Raw genomic sequence first — 22,933 nt, 5'->3', positions numbered from 1 at the left:
GATGGCTTATCAAGGTCCCTTCCAGCCCTCCATTTCTAGGATAATATTAAGTTTAGGTTTTGTTGGTCAAGTAGGAAAAAATAAATGCAAAATCAAAGTCCCTCAATTGAAAATATCTTGCCTTCTTTTCCCATAGTTCAAAGCTACACATGAGTAGTCAAAATGCTCAAAAAATTATATTAGTTGCCCTTATAGTACACTGAAAGAAAGCTGTTGTCTCATGTAGCCAGGAGCCAAATTACAGAGGGCTTTCGAGATCAAAAATCAATAACTAGAATTGCACCTGGAAGCAATTTGAAAGCCAGCACACAGTTCAGAAAACAGGTGTAATATGTTAAATCACATTAACGCTGCTAAGTGAGCAGGCAACTATACTCTGCACAAGCTGATGCTGCCAAGTTTTCTCCAAGAATATCTCCATTACAGCAGCCTAACTGGGAGACCATAAACTATGGAAAACTCTATATTGGAGAGAAAATGTTACAACCTACTTGCCAGAAGATGGGAAAACATTTCTGGAAACTGCCAGCACTAACCTTTGAATCCAGAAGTATTTAACGGTTCAGAAGCTTTCCCAACATTCAGAACTCCTGGACAAGGAGCGAGCATATCACCTCTAGTTCACCTTCTACAAATTTTCCATACATACCAGCGTCAGTTTGGTCATGTCAGGACTAAACTTCGGCTCAATCGCTCTTGTCCAAGACCTCATTTTAGCCAAGCATTAGGAAAGCAGAGAAAAACATACCATACTAGCTGGGTGTGATGCCAAAGAGGTTTCCATCTGAGCATCATCAGAGGAGGGATACCACGGCAATCCACATAGTTGCTGTAAATGGTTGGTTAGGACCAGTGACACGATAGAAATGTGCAGAACCTGACATGAATGTGCCTTCTGGACAGATGAGAAACTGCTTAAAGGCAGCCCCTGGGATCTCTGAGAGAGCAGGGTGGAATGGATTAGTAACCATGATGCTGTTTGAATTCAGAATACTGGAGATTTTAACATTAGAAACAATTGAACAAACAATAGCGGAAAAAGGACACTCCAAAAAATGTCAGTATTGTGAGGGGTATGATGCTGGTAAATCACGTGCCAGCTCTGGTCAGGGCTGTAGACATTAGCTAAGAACTGACAAACTCATAGCTGGAAACCAAACCAGCTCACATGTATGTTCGGGTTGTTCAAAATAGATATTAGTCTTATAAGAATGTACTTAGTGTTTAGACTCTACGAAATGCTTGTAAGTTGCTACATGCATTAATCTCGCATGTAATGTCTTCCATGCTACAAGGTAAAACATAAGTTTGTTTTACAAATTATAGAAATGACTGCTCTGAACTCAGATAGGAAGAGTGGCTCTCCATGCCCATCCAAGAGGACTATCAAAAATTAAGTGGACCATCAGAAGACAAAAGCTTTTTTGATTGCCCCATCCACCCATGGAGAAGTACGTCCCATCTGTTTGAATGCTGGAAGAGGGAAATAAAAAATAGTTGACATGAAGATTTTTCATCTTTGTCCTTTGCACTCTTGCAAGGGCTGGAGCTAAGAAACAAAACAGAAAAAAAGCAGAGATCCCTAGGGTTGACCTGGGTTAAGCCCTGAAAAGACATTCAATACTGACTGATCACCACATCTGTCACCTTTTAGAACCATAGATTAAACTCATTTGTGCATATATGTTGCCTGCTTTAACTTGGAAATAACATTCATTTCTTTTTCCTAGTTAATAAACCTTTGGTTAGTTTACTGTAGGATTGGCTACAGGCATTCTCTTTGGTCAGAGACCTGGGATAAGCGATGGGTCCCTTGGGACTGGAAGCAACCTGTGATTTTTGGTGTAAGTGATCATTTATCATTAAGTCCAGCTTGCCTGGGTGGGTGGCAAGATAGACTGGGGAGCCCAAGTGGACTGCCTGTGACTCTATGGTAAGACTGCTAGAGTGATCTTAGAATTCACATGTATTACTGGGTTAGTGAAATATTATAGACCACACAACCAGTTTCGGGTGTCTGCCCGGCTTTTGACAGTCTGCCCTGAGAATGGCCCTCTTGATTGTGAACTACTCCAGACAGCATGACAAGGGGATTTCTGGTGGAGTAGTGCAAGAGGAGGTGTTCAATGTATTCCTTTCTTTATTTCATAAAATTAGCATTATGGCCCCGTCCTACTGGGAACAGTACAAACATATGAAGAAGATGGCATATTCTGTGGCAGGCCAATGCAACTATGGGATGGCAAATCAGATAATGCTTAGATGATATTTGGGTAATATGTAATGCTTGATGCAATAGAGGAAACAAAATTTTGGAGGTGAAATAAAGGAAATTGAAACATTGCTTTCAGGTTTGACAAATATTATTTTACCTCTATGTCACAGAGACCTATGTTATTTGGCTGTATTTTGGCATAATACTTATGTACTAGGAAGTGGGCTCTTATGCAATTGTGTTTATCCAAGAAGTAGATTTAGAAAAAAAGGATTTTTTTTGGATGAAGTTTTAAGTATCAACTTGTGTTCATATTTCTTCTCTCTTGCTGGTACCTCTTCAAACACATTTTGGAAGAAAAATGAAAGAAAAAAACTCTGTAATGACAGTATTTATCTCTGTAAAACACAGTGGGATGCAATTTGTAGAAAACTCACAACTTTTATGTAAGATATTTTAGCTAGTTTTAGCCCTGTTCCATGCACAGATTTCACAGTTGGCAATTTCTTTCAAGATTACACTGTTGTTTACATTAACTTTACCTACAGTAGTATTACTAGTACTGTTTATTATTTCTTTAACATTTCCGTTCTATTCATTATACTATTTAGCAATATTTAAATCAGCCATTCCTTTCCATTTTTCAACATATTGCACTTTGCTACAAACGATGCTCTCTGGTAGAATACATTTGAAATGAAATGTAGTCCAAGTATTATAAGATAAAGATCTCTTGGGCCACTCATACTATCACCATTTATTATCACACAGTTTCAAGTCCAGATTTGGTCACTGAATTAGATGGTTTGCGTAATAATATGTTAAATGTACTATTCTCACTGTATGGTGACATGTTATGCTTTGTTTTCCAGCTATGTCACAAACATGTCTATATTTACACTGTACGAGTTTACAAATTTATTTGAGCATAAGCTTTTGTGAGCTACAGCTCACTTCATCGGATGCATTGTCCCCACTGTATTTTCCACTGAATGCATCCGATGAAGTGAGCTGTAGCTCACAAAAGCTTATGCTCAAATAAATTTATTAGTCTCTAAGGTGCCACAAGTCCTCCTTTTCTTATATTTACACTGTTGCCCATATTCCTCATCCTTCTTGTTCTCTGAGAAGATACTTTTTAAAATATTTTTTAAAATGTTCACTACTAGGGGCAAAGCTCTCCTCTCCAATCCACATCACGTGTTTTTTATTCAATCAGATTAGACAGATGAGAATTTTTACTCAACAATTTTTGTTACTAACTAGTTCTGTATCTGATAGTAAACGAAAGTGCTGCTGGTCAAGTATATCTTTTGGTTTATATTCTGATTTTGATATTGATTTGGATTCCTACATCTTGTATTGATATCCAAGAGATACTCCTATTACAGAGCCTTGACAGCCATTCCACGTATCTTTGTTACATTATTTTAATTTGGTACTTATAACATATGCTCATATACACCAATTCATACAACACAGCATTCGTATTAACACTACTTAATTGCTTGTCATATTTTGTAACTTCAGAATATGTATTTTATGGTCACAAGCTTGGTAAGCTGCTATTTATTGTATAATTAATACAACATTTTAAAACCTCCTGCTCAATTTATTTGAAGTAACTTTTTATGAACACAGCAAGCATGTTTTTTCAAAAGTGTTTAGCCCCTAACAGATCTTAAAGCTATAAACCATGCAGTATTTTAAATAGTCTGTTGTATCCATCACATCTAAAGGACAAATAAAGTTATCTTTATAACTAAAATGAGAAGTGTCTTTATTTATGCTTTTAATTTTAATTCTGGAGACAGATCAAGACAGTCATACATTTAACTCAGTAAAATACTAAATAAAAATGGAACACTTTTATTGAGTCCCCACAAAAAGTTTTTGCACTTATTACTCTGCATGGTGTGAAAAACAAAATGATAAAAGTTAGTAAGTGTGGAGCTGCTCATTGTTATTACATCACAGGAGCCCTGTGCTTCTGAATCACTAAGCAGCTGGAGTCTGGTTTAATTACTTAACATCAATCAAGATGTATACCAGCACTAGGAGACTAGGGAATGTAACATTCAGCTGCAACACAAAAGAAATAGCTAAGCTATCTTAACTTCTGCCTAGACTGTTTGTACATAGGAAAAAGTGCATATTTTACTAAGTGAGCACAACACAGGGGAACTAATATTCTCTTGTGCTGTTCTTTAATTTATATGTGGCAAATTTCTAGCATTTTCCCCACAAAGTTTTGATTTCACAATAGCTTGCATTGTAAAAGACAGAAATATATGCATCCATTGTTTTATTGAGCGTTGATAAATAATATCAAGGTGCCCAAACAAAATGGTCTCCGTTGCACATGATGGAAAAAGGTACAGTAAGTGTTAGAGCGAATGACTGGAAGTCATGAATGCTGGGTTCTTGTCCTGGCTCTTTCCCCTGTAAAGCTTTCTGAAGAAAAGTCCAAGTGCAAGGCATATTTCTTTGATCATAAATGCACTGGGCTCAGTACAGGAATGACTCAATAAAATTCCATGACCTGCTTTATGCACAAGGTCCGACTAGAGTATCTAATGGTCCTTATAGCACAGTGTACGTATAAACCAACCAACCACCACACTGCACATACAATTTTCCCCCTTTGTAGAGGATGAGAGAAAGATCAACCCTCCTGTAACACATTAGTCATGTTTCTTATTGCTCTACTGGAAGGGCCTCAGATACCCCAATGCTGAGGGTGAATATAATAATTTATAAAAAATAGCATATAAATGCTAACATCTCTATGTCTCAGTTTACCCATCTGTAAACAGGGGATAATTACTTCTTACCTCCCAAAAGGCTTAATTAAACAAAGCTTAACAAAATATATAAAAGATTTTAGATGACAGATCTCAAATAAGTGAAAGCATTAGTAAACTTGGGATAAGACAGAATTAAAACACTCTGATACAGCTGTGCAACATGTAGCAGGCTCCAAATATACTTCTGCAGTTAAAGCTACAAAAGTTGGTAAATCTCTTCAACCAACCCCACAGCCCACCCCAACCAACCCTGTTTTCATGGAAAAGGTTTTCAAACCATGGAGTGAAATCCTGACCCTACTAAAGTCCATGACAAAACTCCCACTTACCTCAATGGGGCTTAGATTTCAACCTTGATCTTTAACTACATTTCCAGATGGTGATTTCTGATACTGAGGAGCAAACAATTTGTTGTGACTAATACTAGTAGAAAATGCTGACATGTTTTCATTGCACAATTATTTAAAAATTCATATTTTATTATTTCAAGTTTTAGGCCCAGTTTTTGAGCTGCAGACAAGCTGCACTCAGGGCAGCTCATGGGGAGGACTGACAAGTGGCTTTAAGCCACCAAGGCCAGAGAGCTGCCAGATCAGGGGGATGCAACCAACAGTCTCCAAGTTAAATTAGAGACACCTCAGGGCCACTCTGATTTGGCAGCCGGGGGTCACTACGATATTGGGGTACTTTCTCCATCTTTTTCCTCCATCAAACCCCCTGCACTGAGGGCCAGGAAGGAATGGGGTGCACCAGCTACTACAATGGTGGTACTCTGCTCAGAGATCCCCTAATTCAAGGGAAATCCTCAAATGGGTTGTTAAGCCAGCTCTAAGGATACTTCATATCCTGGAATGGCCCCAAAGCAGTTGGAACAGACCAGAGGATCACATCCCTAGTGCGGCTGGAGTCTTACATATGTGAGATATTTCTGATGATTTCTAACCAAAGCACAGGCCCATCCAGATTTTTTTCTAGGCAGACAGAATATCTCGAATGAAACGTATCTCCCCCTTTGTGGCTGATTACTAAATACGTGGAAGTTGTTAGCAATATTTAGGGCAGAGTTTGAGATTGCGATACAAAGTGATTCTTTCTATCAAACAGCTGAGAAAAAGAAAACTGGCCAACACATACACATAAGCACACAAGACGCGTCTTTAGAAAGGAAATAAAATAGGGGGAGGCATAAAGGCAAAGAATAATTACCAGCCGTGCTTATAAGAAAAAATGAGGCCCTGCTCTTACTACTATAATGTCTATTACGTGTGACTGCTGTGCTTGCTGCTCTTCAGACTGCCCCGCAATTAGTGATAAAACAGGCCCTGTGCAAATCCTGGTTTAAATATTGTTAGCTGCATTTCAAACAGAATTCCTGTGACAGAAGAAGTCTGCCATGAGCTCTGACCACTCGAAAGTGAAAAAAGCAATATTTGCTCAGACTTCACAAGGACGTTTGGAAATAAAAGAGGAAGATAAAAGCAGGAATCTTTTACAATATGAACTATCAAATCAATGCAAATAGGGTTTCCACTCACTGATAAACCTATAGAAAAGAGACAGATATAAGACTAAGTTCAGCACTGTTTGTTCTGGACACTATGCACTTACTTCTCAAATGAAGGAGCAGACAAAATACTGGTTGTGAAAACAGAGACCACTAATAATAAAAAATGGCAAAGACATGAGTGCAAAAAAATAATATAACGACAGAACAACGGTAACTATGCCACCATCAACATTACAAGCACTATTTTTTATTTTAATTTTAATTATATTTTGAAATGTCCAACCCCAGATTTTTTTAACAAATGTATTTTACTGAAATAAAAATGTATTTGGATTATTCACAATTCAATTTTTATTCTTGTTTCATCTTTATTTCATGATGTTTGGTATTAAAATGATAAAACTACTTTATTAAAATATGTAATTATTGTATGTATTGCACTGTTCAGTACGTAGGGATTTTAAAAAGTCATGCCTATAGTTGAAGTGTGAACAACAGTTATTTATTTATAAAATTATGCATACAAGTACACTTTCATATCTGAGACACTGATTATTTAAAGAGATTATGGCAGGTCACATTTGGTCTAAAACGTAGATTTTGTAAAAAATAAACTTTTTCTAATGCTCAGAACAACAGAAATGTTTCCATAATGTTACTTTTTTTTAACATAATTCTAATGGAAGAGTTGTACATTTTCTTTTTAAAATAAAAACATTCTCCTATATTACCACCAACCCAAACACTGCAATGTTATGTACTAGAATACTTCTAATAAAATACTAGTGCATGAACACCAAAACATTATATTGAGTACTCTATAAGGAGGAACTAGGAAGTGAAACTGACAAATCATTTTCATTGTCCAAATTGAGAGAAATGCAAAATAGGAGTTAAAAATTCATGCAGGTTTTTTAGAATTATCACTATTTAATAAAGCAAGGAATTATTAATAACATGGATGGTTAAGTTTGGAAACTGCTTTAAGTAACAACTGCAGTAAGCCATTCGGTAATGTCTTCTATGTCTGTGATAATCTTTCCAAAATGAAGAGGGAGGGGGAGAAATGTCAAAGAATTATATTAACAACCATATTCACAATTCGGAGACTAAGATTTAAGTAAACTAGCCTTATATTAGTGTAAAGTTAGGTCATACATTCTTATGACAGTTGGTGTTCATTTTATGCTCTTTTCTAAAATCTTTACTCATGTTGACGAGCACATTACTATTTTAGAAGTCCCACTGAGACCAACAGGAGCTTTGAAAATCAGGCCATTTATTTCAGGTGTCTAAATGAGACTGAGCAGCCTAGGTTTAGGCTTCTTTAGGTTTGAAAATCATGGTCTTTATTAGTGCTGGTATGGAATTTTTTGACAAAAATGTTTCTGCATCAGTAAACACCGCCTATCCAAATCTGAAATTTTTCATAGGAAAGGACTATTTTTAACAAAAATTTCAGTTAAAAATAAAAGTTTTGAAATCGCTGGAATGTTTCACTCTGATATTTTCAAAACAAAAATTTCTGGTTTTCCGGTTCAAAATGAGTTTTTGCTTTGAAATTTAAGCTATAGTAAAAAATATTTTTTCAAAAATTGATAGATATAAAAACCAAAATTATCAAAACAAAGCCTCTTAATTGTCCTGAACCAATTTATTTATTTATTTTCAGTTTGTGGAAAAAATTTGAGATTTTGACCTTTTATCCCAATTTGGGACAGGCACACATTTTTCTAGATCTCAAAAATATTCATGGGATTGGAAGACTATTTCCTGCTCACCTGTAGTCACTATATACTTAGACATATAATATTAATATTAGGTTTTACTTCACATTTAAACACAGGATTTTTTTGTTAACAAAAATTACTCTTACAGCTATCACATGACCACTAGCTCAGAAATTGACATTTAAGGATGTTTGAATGTGTCTAGCAATGAGAATTCCACTTGTATTGAATCCATGTGCTGTAAACACATATATAATAGTCATCTGCTCACACACATTAATGAAGGTAGAACCCTGGACTTTTAGTTTCAATGAAAAGTCCTCACTGTGGCCGAATAGAGATCTCCATGATCCTGTATAATTTATGGAGCAGCCCCTAGAAATAATATGATCACAGAGAGAGACAGTTATATATAGGCCATCCCAAGTATCTGAGGTTCACAGGATTTCAAATCCAGCAATATGTTCTATACACACACAGACTGGTCATCAGCTAAACTAGGCACATGCAGCATCAGGGAAAGAACCCAAGATGTTTGGCTCCAAAAATATAAGCCTACTCTTCTTGATGTAAAAGAGAGAGAGTCAGTAGTACCTCAGCCATGTACAGACCAGTCACAAAAAGGAGACTGGATCAAGTAATCCAGTAGCCTAAATTTCAATAAAAACAGATGAAATTTTCTGCACTTTTTTTCTACTTATCAATCCAAGCTCTATTAGCCAATACATTATATGCCGACTACAGAACTAGCACTCGACACAAACTAGCATCCAAGTAACATTTATATTTCCTCTTGCAATCAGACAACGTTCTTCACAAGTCATTCAACCTCACCTGCAGTTGCCTATATATTTAAAGAGTATATAAATCATCCCTTTCCCCCATTAATACAGGCTCTTCTGTGAAAAGACTGAGGACTTATTGTCAGCTACCTAAAGATTATAATTAGCATCTGGAAAATCACTGACTATTTACACACTCAGAACTGGGTTTACATGGTCCATTAGCTGATTAGCTGCTGAATGGAGGGTGCAGGGGAGGGAAGCTAGAACAAATAGAAGCATGAAGAAATACATGAGGGAAATGATCTTATTTTTCACATCATTTGGAATTGAAAACCACTTCAGAGATAACTCACAGCACCATTTTTGTTTGTTTTAACCCTAAATAGGGTCACGAATGATAACTATATCAGGATGTATATGGAATTTAAAAGGGGAAGAAATACCCAAAACAACCAGTTTCCCTGCTGCCCATCTGTTTCACTCATTTGGGTTATTTTCCTGTGTATGCTTAGTTTTATAAATTTATTTTTATAGTTTCAATTAATGTGATTTGTGAAGGTAAAAAAAGCATTACAATGACATTTACATTTGAAATTGCCATGAGAAGAACAAATCCCTTTGTGGGAGAGACTCAACTATAAGTAACAATGTTTTTGTCATTGTTTTCCCCCCTTTTAAAGTACAATTAAAACAAAACAAATCACTGGGTACAAAGGGGAGCAGAAGAGGATAGGGAAATGAGCCAATTAGAGAGGAAAAGAAAAGGACAGGTCCAAAGAAGAACTATTGTATTACTATTGCTGAGTTTTACATTTTTTTTAAATAGAAGAGCCACTGCCCACAAAGTTAAGTAAACAGTCAAAATATCCAAGAGACACACACTTTTGAACAATATTCTATTTAATACATTGCTATGCTGCTCAGTAGGTTCATATTACAGGTGAGATTTTACAGCTACACACACACACAGGGACTGTGGCATCTCAGACTGCATGTTCCTGCTTATGAAGTCTTTCTTGTTCTCAAGGTATGAAAAGATGGAGACAAGCAATGGAATCACTGTCCCTTGCAATCATATTGTACATTTCTATGCCTGGTTATAGGTCTATATTTTCAGTTTGTTAACCATGTACTTGGTTGAAGACTGAGGCTCAAACTGAACCTTGTATACCTATTTTCTGAAGTATTTATGAATTTTTCAATTAGAGTTTTCTAAACAAATAGTCTGATACAGAAGTCCTTCCCCATGCAACGCCCCTCCGGAAAGATCATAGAATTGGGCATCAGTAATTAGCTTATTCCTCTCCAGAGAAATACTTTTATAATATATATTTAGGCCTTAATCCCACAAAGATTTACACACAACTAACTTTATGCACATGAATAGTCCTATTAAGTTCAGTGGGGCTGCTCACTTGCTTAAAGTTAACTAAGTGCATAAATCTTTGCAGGGCCAGGACCGTAGATATTTATGAATTGTAAAGAGATTTTTAAGGATATGCCTAGCATCCTAAAAAATGCAATACTAGAGATTCTGAGGTATAAAAGGTTACAAAATCTTTCTATCCATCCAAAGTAAGTGAGACAAATAGAAATGTAGCCATATTCTTTTTAATATGAATGTTGCCAAGTACTTCTGCTAATAGTACAGTAGGTAACCTACATTTTTTGCCACAGGATTTACATTGCCTGTCAAAAGGAAGTATTTTTATACTCTGAGGTAAAATCAATTTCCAGGTATGTTGCCAATCATATGTCTCCAATTAAGAGGGCAAGTCTTACTCATGCTTTTGTGGCTTATAGAATCAAAATCTATTCTGGGGCTCATTTCCAGAGTCTTCTGGAGAAACTAACTCATATGTTATGAGGGGTCTATAATTCAACAGCACATATTCTTACTAATTCCAAATCCATTCATCCCTAGATCAAGAGATGCTATTTGTTATGCACCTGGGCTCTGAAATGGTCTTCACACCGCTGTTTCTTCTTCAGAATATGGATTGCTATTAAAGTCTAAGCTGCAGTTTCATTTGATCTGACTTTTCCGCACTAATTAGTTTTCATAGTTAGATACTTTTGTAATGTATTCTGGAGTATATAATTGTATGATAGGTGCTATATCAATACAGACGGTTAAATATGAAGCACTACTTTTTTAATATATGTTAAAGAAAATGGACTTTAAGGAAGTAAAAGACACATTCACAACCACAGTCACAAATACATAAAAAAAGCACATCTCTGGATTCCCTTGGGAAATAAATCATAATTTTCAACTCTAGCAACTTAAGATATACACATGCCAAAAATCTGTGACCACAAACCACTTTTGTTTTTATTGTATAATGGGTGTGGAGTGGGCACTTGTTAGACAGTATGTATATTGCGCAGTCCTAAATTTCATGTCTAACATTATATCCGGATGCCGAACTTTCAGGTCGTACACATGGAATGGAAGATATGTAACAATTTTATATACATTTGCTCCTTACAGTCTTTGAAGGGAAGCATGAGAAAGAAGCATGTGTCCAAATAACACAAGGAAAAGTCCAATCAAAAGTTTAGTAGTACCATAACTTGCCTTAGGATCATAGTATCACATACATACTGAAATGCAACACAGCAGCTTGTTTTTCAATAATCCACATAAGCACACCACTTGTTTCACTAGCAAAGCCAAGCATAAATACTTTGGGTGTCCCCCCCAAAATGTTTGACCAGATCCATTACTTGACATACACAACACATTACTTGATAGTACAAAACCATGAACGTTTCAATGTACAAATCATCCTCCTGGTCCGATGCCCTCTCATTTTTAGGACTATATTATGTTTTTCAGGACATATATGCATTGCATTATAAGTAATATGTGCAATGTCTAAGTAAAACAGAACTTTAAAGATCTGTTAACATCCATTGTCTATTACCTCCTTTGTACTTTGAAACAAGATTTTTTTTAAAGAAAAAATACATCCTACCCATTTGTATCTCTCTTTAGAAAACCGTCTTTCATTGTTAACATTAGAGAAGTTCAATATCATAATCTATATAAAGAGGTATATTTTGCAAAACTTTGGCACTCACAACTAGAGCATCTGCAGGATTATACCACAGATTCTGATTGAGGAATTAGGAAGTAAAAAATGAGAAACAAGCATGCTGCTAACAAAGGAGGATACCGATGTAATGAGAGGATCTTCAGCTGATGAACATATACGTTCAAAGGAATTCTGCTGCAAGTTTTCATAAAGTACAAAAACTTTCTGAAATGTAACACCAGTTAAGTGATCTAATTATAAGCATAGCATTTTATTGCTGAGTGACTCCCAAGTCCAAGGAGGATACTCAGAAGATCTTGACACCAAAGCTTATTTTAAAAGAAACAAGTCCATGACTCATGTGGTGAATTAGAACAAAATATGCAAAGGAAAATGTCAGATCTGGTTTTGCTCCGCAGTTATTCCTGTCTGAAGGCCTATGAAAATTTATTACTTCCTCCTTCTGATTGAGCGAATAAGAAATCTTTCAGCACAAGATTCTCACATTTCTCCTCCCACAAGTACATGAGTGTTTAACACTTCCGCTGACAATGTAGACCTTTTGTTTGCAGTAACATTCTACCATTCTTGCAAAAGAGGTTACTTAGTGGGGGAAGGGGAGCAGTTAGAGTTTGTTGCGTGACAGCCAGGAGAAGCAGTGCCAGTACCATCAGTGGTTGACTCTCCCAATGGTCACCTTTTATTGGTGCCATCAGTTCCAGTGTTGCTGCCAGAGCACAGTCCGGTTCTGACAAAGCCCTGGATTTGTGGACTTTCTTGTCATGACCCTGAGACTTAAGATTTTCTAAATCCTCATGGGCTAAACAGGAAGATCTTCATAGAATCATAGACTCTAAGGTCAGAAAGGACCATTATGATCGTCTAGTCTGACTTCCTGCACAAAGCAGGCCACAGAATCTCACCTACCCACTCCTGTAATAAACCCCTAACCTATGTCTGAGCTATTGAAGTCCTCAAATCATGGTTTAAAGACTTCAAGGTGCTCAACTTAGGCTGGGTTGGATCAGACCTCTTTGAAGTCAACTTAGACAAAGGTCTTTCTCTTCCATATCAGAGCATTCCCTGCCTTCCCAATAAGATCCCAAGGGGGGATCTGTGGGAGTAGATTCCCTCGCTCCTAAGTCAAACCTCATGGCACAGGAGCAGACTCCTTGCTGAGTCAGGCCAGGTCCCCCCAACCTGGATCTGACTGTTCTGACTCAGGCCATGCAGTGGTTAAGATGGAACTGGAGAGGAGGTCAGTCCGCTCTGTCCTTTACCTCCTCAGTTGGAGGCACAAGGAGAACAAAGTCACAAGTGCAGACCAACGGACACTGCTTTCAAGAATTCTCCGACTCCAGGCACATGGAGTACAGGTGTACACCCACCATGGAATACACAGAGACCAGCAGGCAAAGTAGTAGTTACTAATTTTCTTGCCTGGTTTTGCTGAAGTACTCTGTGAACTGGAGTGGGAGAATCTCTCAGTCCTCTACTGCAAAGACTTCTCCCAAGCATCTGGCAGGAGTTTGAGTTAAATAGGTACTAATAAAAACAAAAAACCAATGTGAAGATTTTTAAACCCTCTCACTAAAAATCCCTTCCCATCTCAAACTGCTCAGGTTTCAATCCATTTTCTCTTGTAGTATCATAATCCCACTGGATCTCCACTCTTCTGAGGAATCCTCCAACACAAAATAGGAAGTCCGGGACTAATATTTCTAACATAGCCAACAAACAGAACCCTTTAAAAAAGAAACAAACAAAAAGTGCAACCCTTTTTCTGGCTATCTTTACACATCACAAAGCAGCAATAAAGGGCACAAACGATAATTTTCTCTACTGTGTGTCACCTTGAAAGATTCACATTTACGGGGTTACAGTTGAAAACAAAGGGCCTGTATTTCAGGAAAGAAACATTTGAAGACACACATTTTGGGGACATTTCTCTGGAGAATGGTGTTGAGTGTAACATAATTCTCAATAGAAGAGTGCTTCACAAAGTATCTTGCTAGGAAAATCTTGAGGCTATCAACCACCAGCTGTCCACAGACATTAGCTAAAAACCAGAACCTCATGTCACAGAAGAATGAACTATTCTTTAAGTCAACATTAAGATTTATTGGCACTCAGGACAGAATATACCAACTTCAAGGTAAAACAGTTTGACACAAATATCTGAGATAGCCCTATCAGTGCCATATTTCAGCTCCTCCAACTGCACTTGTCTAAAGTCAGTGACTGCATGATTCAATAGTTAGTGACTTACTGTGAGATGTGAGTTATTGGGGTCAGCAATGTTTCACCCTCCAGGTCAAGCTCATCTGCAAAGCTGTTGGTCCTGATGAAGGGTACTGTGTTCACATCTAAAAATGCAGGACTCTTTTTCACTGTGAGGAAATAAGCAGATAAGGGTTAGAGCAGTATCATGTAGCAGTTTTTAAAAAGGCTGTACAAGAGGTTTACTGCTTGTGAGGACATATAATATTTCAAAAGGTACAAACAAGATAGACTTAAAAACAAAATAAGGATACTAGAATAAATCTGTAAACAAGATAAGGGTGCAATGAAAGTAAATTGAGACTTAGAAAGTCTCTTCTTGCACAAGAATTTCAGTATCTGCTCATAGAATCATAGAAGATTAGGATTGGTAGAGACCTCAGGAGGTCATCTAGTCCAACCCCCTCCTCAAAGCAGGACCAACACCAACTAAATCATCCCAGCCAGGGCTTTGACAAGACAGGAGATTCCATCACCTTCCTAGGTAACCCATTCCAGTGCTTCACCACCCACTTAGTGAAATAGTTTTTCCTAATATCCAACCAATATCCTCCCGCACTGCAACTTGAGACCACTGCTTCTTGTTCCATCATCTGCCACCACTGAGAACAGCCTAGCTCCATTCTCTTTGGAATCCCCCTTCAGGCAGTTGGGGGCTGCGATCAAATCCCCCCCCCCCTCTTCTCCTCTGCAGACTAAACAAGCCCAGTTCCATCAGCCTCTCCTCATAAGTCATGTGCCCCAGACCCCTAATCATTTACTTTGCCCTCCACTGGACTCTCTCCAATTTGTCCACATCCTTTCTGTAGTGGGGTGCTCAAAACTGAACGCAGTACTCCAGAGGTGGCCTCACCAGTGCCAAATAGAGCGGAATAATCACTTCCTTCAATCTGTTGGCAGTGCTCCTGCTAATGCAGCCCAATATACCATTAGCCTTCTTGGCAACAAGGGCACACTGTTGACTCATATCCAGCTTCTCGTCCACTGTAATCCCCAGGTCCTTTTCTGCAGAACAGTTGCTTAGCCAGTTGGTCCCCAGCCTGTAACAGTGCATGTGATTCTTCTGTTCTAAGTGCAGAACTCTGTACTTTTCCATGTTGAACCTCATCAGATTTCTTTTGGCCCAATCCTCCAATTTATCTAGGTCACTCTGGACCCTATCCCTACCTTCCAGCGTATCTACCTCTCCCCCAATCTTAGTGTCATCCGTGAACTTATTGAGGGTGCAATGCATCCCATCATCCAGATAATTAATGAAGATGTTGAACAAAACCGGCCCCAGGATCGACCACTGGGGCACTCCACTTGATACCAGCTGCCAACTAGACATTGAGCCGTTGATCACTACCCATTGAGCCCAGCGATCTAGCCAGCTTTCTATCCACCTTATAGTCCATTCATCCAATCCATAGTTTTTTAACTTGCTTTTTTAACTGTGGGAGACCATATCAAAAGCTTTGCTAAAGTCAAAATATATCATGTCCACACTTTCCCCATATCCACAGAACTCATCCACAGAACACAGTTATCTCATCATAGAAGGCAATCAGGTTGGTCAGGCATGACTCGCCCTTGGTGAATCCATGTTGACAGTTCCTGATCACCTTCCTCTCCTCCAAGTGCTTCAAAATACAGTAACTCCTCACTAAATGTAAAAATGTGACTTTAAGCAAAATGATGTTAAGTGAATCCAATTTCCCCATAAGAATGAATGTAAATACGGGGGGGTTAGGTTCCAGGGAAATTTTTTTCACCATACAAAAAAACTATATATACAGAGACAGAGAGACACACCCTGTGTGTGGGAGGGAAAGAGAGATGCGCATTGCTCCTTTAAGTACGCTGACACTTTGTCTGGTGTCAGCGTACTTAAAGGGGCAATGCGCTTCTCTCTCTCTCTCTCTCCCACACACAGGGTGTGTCTCTCTGTCTGCCATGCTGTCTCCCCTCCCTCCATTCATGCTGCCTTGTAGAGTGTGAGGCTACATTAACAACGTGTTAACCCTTGAGGGCTCAGCCGAATGCTAGTTCATCATTTAGTAATAAGGCAACCCCTAGGGAATATCCCACCCTCTAACTTCACCACCTCAACCAAGCTTCACAATCACCATTGCTGTGTACGGTATTAAATTGTTTGTTTAAAACTTATACTCTGTGTGTGTGTATGTATGTGTATATATATATGGCAGACAGGGACAGAGAGACACACCCTGTGTGTGGGAGAGAGAGAGAGAGAGAGAGAGAGATGCGCATTGCCCCTTTAAGTACACTGACACTATTCTAAGTACATTGCCTTTAAAAAGATCAGGAAGTTGAGATAGCAGCTGCAGCCAGCTCTCTCTGTCCTGAGCCCTGTCCTGTCCCCAGGGGTGAAAGTAAGTCAAGTGACTTACCGGTATGCTTGGGCCAGCTCTGGCCCCCAGAAGGGGCGGGGCCTAGAGCAGACGGGCGGGGTTAGGGGGTCAGAGCCAGACCCAGCCCACTCTGTAAGGTAACTGCCGCCCCCTTTTCCTCCTCCCCCCACTCCACCAGGGTAGCAGCAACAGCTTGGGGCTCCGGGGGCTATTTAAAGGGCCCAGGGCTCCCCTGCTTCTATTGCCCCGTCCTTTAATTAGTCGCCAGAGCCCAGGGGAAGTGGCGGGGCTCCAGCAGCTATTTAAAGGACCAGGGTGGCAGAGGCAGCTGGAGCCCCGACCTTTTAAATAGCCCCTGGAGCCCCGCTACCTCAGGGCTCCGGGGGCTATTTAAAGGGCCTGCGGCTCCCCTGCTTCTACCCCTCCCCCCAGTCCTTTAAATAGCCCCCGGAGCCATGGAGTAGCAGGGCTCTGGAAGCAATTTAAAGGGCCTCAGGCTCCAGCCACTGCTGGGAGCCCCAGGCCCTTTAAATTGCCCCCCTAGGGACAGGGCCAGCTTTAGGATTTTTGCCGCCCCAAGCAAAAAAATTTATGGCTGCCCCCACATTTTTTTCGTGCCCCTGGCTCCGCCCCAACTCTGCCCCTTCCCCAAATCCCCGGCCCCGCCTCCTCCCCCCGGGCAATGCAGCATTCCCCCCCCCATTGCTTCCTGCGGCTCCCCACCCCTGCAACCCCCTCTGCGCCCTAGCTCACCTCCGCTCTGCCTGCTCCCCTGAACATGCCCCCACTCCGCTTCTCCCCCTCCCTCTCAGGCAAGGGAGAGGCAGTGCGTTCAGGGGAGCAGGCGGAGCGGAGGAGAGTGGTGGGGGGCCGCGCAGGAAGTAACTGGGTGGGTAGAGGAACCGCTCCCCGTCCCAGCTCACCTCCGCTCCACCACTGCCGCCTCCCCTGAGTGCACTGCCGCTTGGCTTCTTCTCCCTCCCTCCCAGGCTTGCTGCGCCAAACAGCTGCATCGCATGTGGCAAGCCTGGGAGGGAGGGGGGAGAAATGGAGAGGTGGCGGAGCGCTCAGGGGAGCAGGCGGAGGCGGAGCGGAGGCGAGCTGGGGCGGCGGGGGCACATTTCTAGGGGCCCTAGAAATGTACCGCCCCAAGCACCTGCTTGTGTTGCTGGTGCCTAGAGCGGCCCTGCCTGGGGAAGGCAGGCTGCTCCAGTATGGTGTACCGGCTCTCGCCGGTATGCCGTACCAGGGCGTACCGGCTTACTTTCACCTCTGCCTGTCCCCACCTTGCTCTATATGGAGAAACGGTAAGTGCAAGGTAGGAGAAGGGGGAAGAGGGACACTGTGACATTAGTCCCCTTCTTCCCCCCCTTCCCCTGCACAGCAAGCAGGAGGCTCCCGGGAGCAGCTCCAAGGCAGAGGGCAGGAGCAGCACAGGGCAGTCGGGGGGAGGGACAGCTGAACTGCCAGCAATTGATATCCTGCTGGGCGGCTGCCGCACAGGGAACTTAGGGGAGCGGGGAGCTGATAGGGGGGCTGCCGGTCCACCCTGATTTCAAGCCCCCACCAGCTAGAAGCAATGGGCTGCTCTTCCTGCAAGCCATGGACAAAGCAGGTGGCTGCCAAACAACCTTATAAAGGAGCATTGCGCAACTTTAAATGAGCATGTTCCCTAATTGATCAGCAATGTAACAGCGTTAACAGGAACAACTTTAAGCGAGGAGTTCCTGTAGATTCCTTGAGGACCTGCTCCATGATTTTTCTAGGGACTGAGGTGAGGCCGACCAGTCTGTAGTTCCCCAGATTCTCCTTCATGTGACACCCTAATGCCAAATCCTAGAGCAAAGGAGAAGCTGCTGTGCAAGAACCTCCAGTTCACGTAGCTAATACAACATTTTTTTTTGGCGGCGCTCAGGCCCATTTGTATTAAAATGATCATTGTTCTGGGAAGGAGGGAAGTAGAGACCTACTTTCCATTTGTGTGCATCCCTCATATTTGAGCATTTAAATAAAGAACACTGAGATGCTACAGCGATGAGCACTTTAGATGTGATACCAAGAAATACTGTCTGACACACTATGGACTATTTCCCAATCTTATTTATGCTCGGGCAACAATAGATGAGCATAATCAATGGCAGAATTTAATTCTCTCAAAGTAATTTCTACCTCACATTTCTTCCTTAAAACAACTTTCTAGAGTATAATTACAATGGCAGACATTACAAAGTGAATGTTTACCCATGGTTAACTCTCAGTGATGGAATTTCCTTATATGTCACATTTCATTATTATTATATTTATACAGCACTATAATTGTGCATGACGTTATACAAACAAATAATAGTAAATAACATCAAACAACATTCTTTAATAACTGTATAAATGTTGATAGTGGTGGCCACTTTACAGCAACTGTATCCTGGGCAAGTAGCTATATCATTCTATGAAACATTTCTTTATTCATTTACAGAGCATCTCTCATACTTGTCAAGGCACTTTACAGTCGGACAGTAACACACAGAAATAAGATTAAAACACAAAGAAAAATGAACAACACAGAAATACATAACTAAACACAAATGCAGTTTTTTTAGAGCATTAACTAAAGGCACAGGTCCACTATGCCTTGTATCCCAGAATTCATAAACATTTCACAATGCACACAGGCCTTGGAAGATTTATAACCCTGAAATTAATGTATGATGTCAATTTACTCCTCCTTTGATGACTGTACAAAGTTGACTATTGTGCTTTTAGCCCAAATCAGGTGGTGTAGGGAGGGATCAACTCATACTTTTTGACCATTTTATTTGTAAGGAGTAGATCAAATGCACAATCCTGCTCCCAATGAACTTAGTGAGGGTTTTGCTTTCAATGACTTCAATGGGAGCAAGATTGGGAACATCTGGAAAAATTCAAAAAATACAGCAAGGTTTTACTAGCTTCCTAAAAGCAGGATTCCTTGACCACAGTACTACTCTAGGGCCAATTTTAGCACTAAGGCAATGAGAATTCTATAGCAAATAATAGCAAACTTGAGCATCAGCTTTTTATTCTGAGTAATATCCGTTGGATTAACACAGCCACATTCAGGACAAAGGTTATGAAAAAGAGCAGAAGAATTCCAGCTGAAAATGTACAACTTTACAGGGCCTTAAATATTTTTTGTTAAACTGACTCCTTTGGCTGTTACTAAATAAATACTGAACATTCAGTGTTCTGCCAGGTGGGGATGAAAACTCACCAGTTTCCTAAGAAGTCTAAAAGACTCTTCACACATTCTGATTACTAACGACAATGCTATTGAACTTAAAGCCACATGCGGTGCTTGCCAAGCACTCATTATACTGTACCCCCATGAGATATTGCTTGCAAGAGGATTTGCAATTGTTGGATTGTTACAATTATTGCTTTTCTGTTAAAGACAGAGAGGGACAGAAATGACAGATGAAAAAGGAAAGAAGAAATTTAGGAGCTCCAACTGATTTGAAAAATATAAGAATATACTCTCTTCTGAGAGTAACAAGAAGATAGTAACACGAGCATTATATTTGCTTTAAAGTGAAGCTATTGCCTGTTTCTTTCCCCTGTAATTTTCTGGAAACTACTTAGGGACAGGTCATGGCCAGTCCTGGTCTGAAGCACCTACTTCTACTCCCTAGCCCTACCACTGCTCCCTCTAAGCAGGGAGAAGCAAACCTGATCTAGTGAAAAAACTGTCCTGAATTCCAGACCAAAGAACTCTGGAGAAGGTCAGATAAATTTAAAAAAAAAAAAAAAAATCTGTAACAAAACCATGAATTACTGTCTCCCCTGCTCAAACTCCCCCATGGTATGGACACTTACAAGCCTAATGTGAGAGTAAATCAATAAATGGTTGTCTCTTGATCTTCGTATGTGAGGAAATTATATGGCAATCTCTCATCACTTCACAATCTTTAATGTACTTATTCTCACTGTGAAATAGATGGTACCCCCATTTTACAAATGAGGAATGGAAGCCCAGAAAGGCTAAACGACTTGCCCAAGGTCACATAGAAAAATCTATGGAGAAGCAGGGACTTGAAACCCAGGTCTCTCAAAATCCTAGGTTCTAACCATTGGACACCCTTCCTCTCAGTTATTAGATATTACTCTCTACAGATATGTAAAAAAAGAAAGAGGATGTTTTTGTAAAGAAAGGAATCAATGTTCATGAATTAACAAGAGCACAAAATAGACAAGAGAGGCAGCAAGGAACATTTAGTCTAAGCTGTAGGGAAAACATTATAACCATTAGAATTGGAAAATTTACAACTTTTCACCACCCTAAATGTCCCAATGTTTGGAGGAGCAAGCAGTAGATTTATACAGGAATTTTTCCAACAGTCTGGTATTTGCATAGGGATACCTAAGTACTGTAGTAAAAATGTTTTAAAATATATTACTAATAGAGGATATTTTAAGAAATCAACTTGGGTTTCACGATTTTACCACCAGCTTACATATAACAGGGAAATAGGTTTACTCTTTTATAGGGCTGGTTGAAAATTTTTTCATTTTAACTGTTTTTCAACTAAATTAAAAGTGTCTGCTTTCTGTGTAACATTTCCATTTTTTGGTTTTCAGCTGAAATTTTTCAATATTAAAATTTCCAATGGGGAAAAAAAATCAAAATTTCGGGGGGGAAGAAAGGAAAAAACATAATTTTACCTGAGTTAATAGGCAAAGTCCAAACTTTGCAATGCAAAGATTGAATTACTGGCAGTTGCAAAGGAGATGGATCACTGAAATGGGAGCGTTACCTGGAGAAGGAGGAGCACTGGAGGACGACTGCTCTGCGGAAAGAGATGCCCAGGATTGCTGACGGTCTGAGTCACAGCAAAGATGCACACAAGAGACAGAAAGAAAGGAGGAGAAAAAAAGAGACAGCTGGAGAGATGGCAACATGTTTGTCTTTAATGCAGAGACTGTGTGGCACCTGTCATCTTTAAAATTAAAAAGGGAAAACCACTGAGGAAAGGAGTTTTAACGCAAGTCTTTTCATTTACTATTGATTAAATATAAGTAAAATGCTTTGATAAGTATTTTCTGCCTCTTTTTAGTATCATTTGAAACTAAGTCCCCACAAGGGGAGGCATTCTGCCTCCCTTTACCTCCCCATGCACAGTGGAAGAAGATCTACTACTGAACTCTTGTGGGCTGGAGATTAATATTCCCTCATGCACCTAGCCTGTTCTGCAGCATGGTGTGGTCATAGCTATGCCTTCTCCTTGTCCCCTTTGTGGAGCCATGTGCCCCCAGGGGATAGGGATGGAGCCTCCCTTCTATTCCCCTGAGCACAGGAAGGTAATTCTGCCTGACATTTCCGCAGTACATACAAGTGCCAGCAAGATAAGTCTCCTTGTGCGCTACCTCTCACAACTGTATAACCAAATAAGGACCAGACTCAATCTGGCCCTTGGAGGTCATAGTGTAACTTCCTGTCATTTTTTTGCCTCTTTAGTAAATTATATTATAGGTGGGCATTTCCCATTATAACTACCCGCTCTCAATTGCTTATAGCCTTGCCAAACTTTAACCACTTGGGCTGAAATTTCCTATACTAGGTGTCTGCCTCAGGCTGAATTTCTTGGGGAAATTTCAGCCAAAATGTTTCAGTTGTTTCCAAGAATGAGATTAGCTAAAAAAATATGTTGTTTTGCCATATTTCAAACCATTCTTACAGTTGTTTTGTTAAGAAACTGTGGTACCTCCCATGCTTTGCCGTGGTATGTCCTCCTAGTGCTAGGGACGTGTCTTTTGCTGTTCCCTTGAAAACCTGCCCAACTGATAAGACTCCACCAAAATCTCAGTCATGCTCACAGACACAGTAGAGACGTTTGGCAGCTAAATTCTCCAAAGATTCCATCTGCACGTAGCATGCTCCATTCCCTCCCTGCTCCTACGTGGTGACCGGACTGCACATGCACCATCCCACAGAACAATTCAGCATGCTGAAGCTTGGTGCTGAGCACGACTATCTGAGCACGACTATCTTGTAGCTGCCAGGGGCTGCTGTGAATGCTGGGCATTGGAACTAAAAGCACTGTCTTTCCCAAGCTGTCAAAGCTCCCCCTGCTGGCACCTGGCAGTGTGGAAGAGGAAGCAGCATGACTCAAATGCAGTAGGAAAAGAGTCAAGACATAGGGGGACTGGAGGGGAGGGGGCAGACTACGACTGGTTGTGCAAA

At 40.1% G+C, this 22,933-nt stretch overlaps 1 protein-coding gene across 4 annotated transcripts in view; it reads right to left on the bottom strand.

Annotated features, from left to right (window-relative positions):
- Positions 1–22,933, bottom strand: part of KCNQ1 (potassium voltage-gated channel subfamily Q member 1) — a 539,776-nt gene that overhangs the window by 336,800 nt on the left and 180,043 nt on the right. For 3 of the 4 annotated variants that reach the window (XR_013635917.1, XR_013635918.1, XM_073347265.2), the window contains exons 11-12: positions 21,507–21,572; positions 14,355–14,475 (exon numbers count right to left, since the gene is read on the bottom strand). Coding sequence is in view for 2 of the 4 variants with exons in the window: in XM_073347265.2 (XP_073203366.1) it covers positions 14,355–14,475; positions 21,507–21,572 (187 nt within the window). In the remaining 2 variants the exon portion in view is untranslated. The remainder of the gene's footprint in view (positions 1–14,354; positions 14,476–21,506; positions 21,573–22,933) is intronic. The other variant, XM_073347266.2, reaches the window with a different exon arrangement.

The sequence above is a fragment of the Lepidochelys kempii genome, chromosome 6 (genome assembly GCF_965140285.1).
Source record: "Lepidochelys kempii isolate rLepKem1 chromosome 6, rLepKem1.hap1, whole genome shotgun sequence".
Taxonomy (NCBI): Eukaryota; Metazoa; Chordata; order Testudines; family Cheloniidae; genus Lepidochelys; species Lepidochelys kempii.
This window is presented reverse-complemented; position numbering and strand designations above follow the sequence as displayed.